Raw genomic sequence first — 4,446 nt, forward strand, 5'->3', positions numbered from 1 at the left:
CACACACACACACACACACACACACACACACACACACACACAAATCCAGCCTTTGCTTATGTGTTAGCCGTCTTTTAGGGGCACCAGTGTGGAAACATTAAAACAAACACCTGTCTCCGTGATCTTGCAGGGAGGCTTTCTGTTACTGAGAAGCAAAGTGCTGAATGTTAGATGTACCACAGCAAGTTAAAGGCTTATACCTCTCCTCTTCTTTCTTTACCCTTAAATCTCTTATTTACATTAGAATTTATATATCTCTCTCTTTATCATGCTAAGCTCAGATTCACACTCTAGTGTTACCTACTTTTCCTACTTTTTCTCCCTGGCTAATCTGTCCATTTGTTCATTCACCCTGGCTGATCACTGTGATTGTCTTCTAATTTGAGCAGCTTGCCCCGTTTCTCTCCCTCCATCACTTCCTTTCGCTTAACCTCCTTACCTCCCTCTCCTCCATGGATCATAACCCTGCTTTAGATAGCTCTCATTTTTCCAGCTTTTCAAAGCTTGAGTCTTAAGCATTTGAACTTCTGAAGTGGCTTGAGCTGGCCTCGTATCTTTTATTCCACTTTGAATGCTAATGCCTAGATTTGAAGTAACTTCGTTCAAAGCAGCGTGCACTCTCTTTGCCGCTCTGCGGACGAATTTGGGACAGTAGCCTATTTGATCCCATCGAAAGGGAAAAGTCTTCAGGCCTCTGCCTCACCTGCTGGCAATCATCATCACTTTTCTTTTGTTAATGATATTCAATCATACAAATACTAATTACTATAATCTCTTCATCCCACCATATTTGTCCTTCTATCATTCCATCTGTCCTTCACCAATTAGACAGAAACTGTCATTACTGACAATATAGCTCTACATGCAGCAGCTTTTCGCTCCCATGTATCCCTCCAACCTGTCCTGCCTTTCATACCTGTACATTGTCTCTGCAGATTTTACATTAACTCACTAATCTCTGTTTGTCCCCATTCATGATGTGTCCTTGCCAAGGCCTTGTAAGGTCTAAATCTCTGCTTCCAGCTTGTCTGCTGTGAGTAGTTGTGTGTAAGTGTTATACTGCAGGGCCTTGGCATTAAACAACTAAGTGACTGTTGTTGGCTAGAGATATTTCATTTACAGAGGGAGAAGACTGGGGCAGTGTGTCAGTGGTTGTGAGAGGATGAGCTCTCGGGCAAGGACAAGAGCCTTGTCGCTCTCGCTCTGTCACTTTTCCAGGCCTGACTGAGGGCTCTGTGCCCCATCTTTTCCAAGTGGCATTGAGCCATAAAGTTGAGCACTCTCCTCCTGGCATGTGCTGCAATCATTGGTAGTGTCTCCTACGAGCTGCTGAGGGACACACTTGCGATGAAGAGTCCTAAGAGACTCGCCAGTGAGGTTATTTTTTCTAATAAAGACTAAGTATATCTTAAAGCTTAAATGTTGTTTTACCCTTGTAACAGAAAACAGGAAAAGACACCAGCAGCAGTTAGTGCACCACCTTAAGCATTAAAGTCAAATTTGATCTACAAGGAGGAGTTCTCGAGTGAGGAGGAGGCTTCTTTCCTGTAAACAAGCAATTATACACACTCAGCATGCAGAGTGGGACTGCACTGTCTGTCTATAGCTACTTTAGGCTGTCACAAAAAGTGGATGTAAGAAGTGTCGGCCATAAAGCGTAAATCTCCGGCAGAGAGAGTTTAGCATAAGCTGAAATTAAGCTGGCAATATAGGACATCCACATATCTCTGGCTCTGGCTGCATCATTAGGCAGAAAGAGAGCCAGGAAGTTTGGCATTGCCACTATCATGGAGAGGCAGCATATTAACCATATTGTGTCATCCATATTCTGAAAATCTGTGTATGTGATGGACAGCAATGGGAAGTGATAAGGGGGTTTGTATGTCGGTGCACATGTTTGCTTCAACATATGTCTATTCGCGTATGAATATTTGCCTGCATGTGCAGGGAAGAGGGGTATATGTGAGTGTCGTCCTGCTGCTACTCACCTCCTTGCTCACAGAGCTGTTGGGCCAGAGCATCCTTGAAAATGATCTGCCCTCGATGTGTTGCTGTGGCTCTAAGAGACAGAAGTGAGAGAAAGAGAAAAAGAAAAAAGTACATTAACACAAACAGCACTTAGGGAAACAAAGTTAACTGGTCTGTCCTTAATATATGAAGATCAATCCAGCACAGATGGCATCATTTCCCACTAAAGCAAAATGTGTTCAAGCATCCTCCATAAAAGAGGACATTTTCTGAAGTTCATTATGATGTGACTTTGAGGTAAAAACAAGAAAGAACAAGCTTCTCTAAATTTAGATTTACACATGTAGAATAGGAATATATTTACATATAGATGACAGAAAAGTTAAAAAAGAGCAACAGTGAGGCAAATTAGGCAAACTACACACACACTGCCTCATCTCACTGTGCGAGTCAGTAATTGGTAGGCAAAGTTAAAGGTCTTGTTACAATGACTGTATAGAGGATAATTGTGATTTTATTATCCAAGTATTGACAGGGATATTTCCTCAAAAATGTTTTTGTGCTCATAAAATAGTGTGTGAGTAATTAAATATTTGTCAGTATCATCACTTCCCTGCACTATCCTACTGCACTCTTCACACTCCAGTGTAAATGTAACTGTATGTTGCGTGCTGAATGTATGGAATATAATATGAATTTCCCTCTGGCAGCCATGAAATGCATTATTCATTTGAAAATGGAGAGATCTTTAAAAAAATCTAAGATGGAGAAATGGATCAGAGTGCAGTAGGACCTTTTTACACAGACACTTAAGCATGCTCTACTGTACTATAGCCATGTAGAAAATGATCTGCTCTCATTTTCAATAGCAGAATGATATTGGTAAAGATGCACACTAACAAATCTGCTCTAGAGTACAGAACTGTCATCTCTTCCAATATTAATAACTACTACTAAAAATAATAATAATAAAAATAATAATAATAATAATAATAATATAGCTGTTGTTATAATCTCTATGAAACAGTAGTTCATAATAATAATAATAGAGTAATGTGTGAAAAGCAGGAAAATTAAATCCCATAACTTAGACACAGTGGGGGATTGAGGTGGAAAAGTATGGAATAAGCTGCAATTTTTAGAGGGTCCTGAAATGAGTAATTGGAAAAAAATAAATTATAAAGTTTTACAGCCCCAGAGCCAGTGGCAGCAGCAAAATGGGATGTGTAGCGGCCCCATGAAGGAAAGTTCTGTGCAAGAGAAGACAACACTACATTGTTAGATGGCTAGTAAAACCTGTATTGCACCACTCCGACAGTATAACCTACATTTTCCCACTTCTTACACAGAAAAAAACAATTGGAGTGAGATGAGGTCAAAAACATAAAGAAGATAAATATCACAGCCATAGCGTGCGTCTTCACTGACTGCTTGCAGTATTGTCCATCAAGGAGAGGAGAGCAGAGTCTTGTCTCATCTGTCTGGCATTCAGACAAAATCCTTATGTTGTATTTTGGCTTTGCAATTAATTATGTACATCATTTATGGTTTGTTAATCTGAGCAACCTCACACTTAAACACACACTGACAAAGAACTATGTGTGACACCCACATACAGTGAGAAAGTCCCTTCAAGGAGCACTTGTTGAAATAAAAGACATTTTTCTTGGTCTCTGCCATGTAAAGACACACTGTTGCCTCAGTGTTCAGTATATTCCCAAGATTCAGACGCATTACATATTTCCTTTTATCTAACCAAGAAAGTACAGCTCTGAGTAACATCACTGTGATTTTTACTGTACGTCAAACTCTATGGAAGCAATCCAGACAGTTTGTGTGTGTGTGTGTGTGTGTGTGTGTGTGTGTGTGTGTGTGCGCACGCATGTTTCACACCCGGTTATATATTGCATGTTACAACTCAGACTAAGTCGACGAGAAGAGGATTAAAAATAAGCAAAACTTAAGGGGGAGCCCAATATAGTGGGTGCCTGAGTCAGTGAGCCCCACATCCATTTTGCAGACTTTCTTCTTGTCCTGCTTCATTCCTCTTTCCTTCTCTACAGTTCCATGTGGATTTTGCCTCGCACCTCCCAACTCGACCCTACTATGCAGACTCAGGCCTTTTATGGGTGCCAAGGCATTTACACGTTCATCTCAGCTCATGAATAATGAATAGGCCCCTCATCAATTAGTAAAGAGCCCATGTGCCTTTGCAGAGCTGGGGAGAAAACATACTTAATTACACTCATATTTCAGAATTGGTTGAAAACTAATTTGAGTTTGTATTTATGAATAAAAGATGGCGCGTAACGAACAGCGGGTGGGGATGTAGGAACAAGGCCTTAAATATTTACTAAACACAGTCTCAGCTCAAGTTCACTAAACAGATTCTGTTAAGTGCCAGGAGACATGGGGCTCTATCAAAGAGCACATTTTACCTAACACACACACATATACACATACACACACACACACACA

General features: G+C 40.5%; 1 protein-coding gene across 4 annotated transcripts in view; it reads right to left on the bottom strand.

The window, feature by feature from the left end:
- reln (reelin) overlaps positions 1-4,446 on the bottom strand; it is a 156,437-nt gene that overhangs the window by 62,994 nt on the left and 88,997 nt on the right. For all 4 annotated transcript variants that reach the window (XM_032523791.1, XM_032523790.1, XM_032523789.1 and 1 more), the window contains exon 4: positions 1,989-2,059. In XM_032523791.1, coding sequence (XP_032379682.1) covers positions 1,989-2,059 — 71 coding nt within the window. The remainder of the gene's footprint in view (positions 1-1,988; positions 2,060-4,446) is intronic.

Source organism: Etheostoma spectabile, chromosome 8 (assembly GCF_008692095.1).
Source record: "Etheostoma spectabile isolate EspeVRDwgs_2016 chromosome 8, UIUC_Espe_1.0, whole genome shotgun sequence".
Taxonomy (NCBI): Eukaryota; Metazoa; Chordata; class Actinopteri; order Perciformes; family Percidae; genus Etheostoma; species Etheostoma spectabile.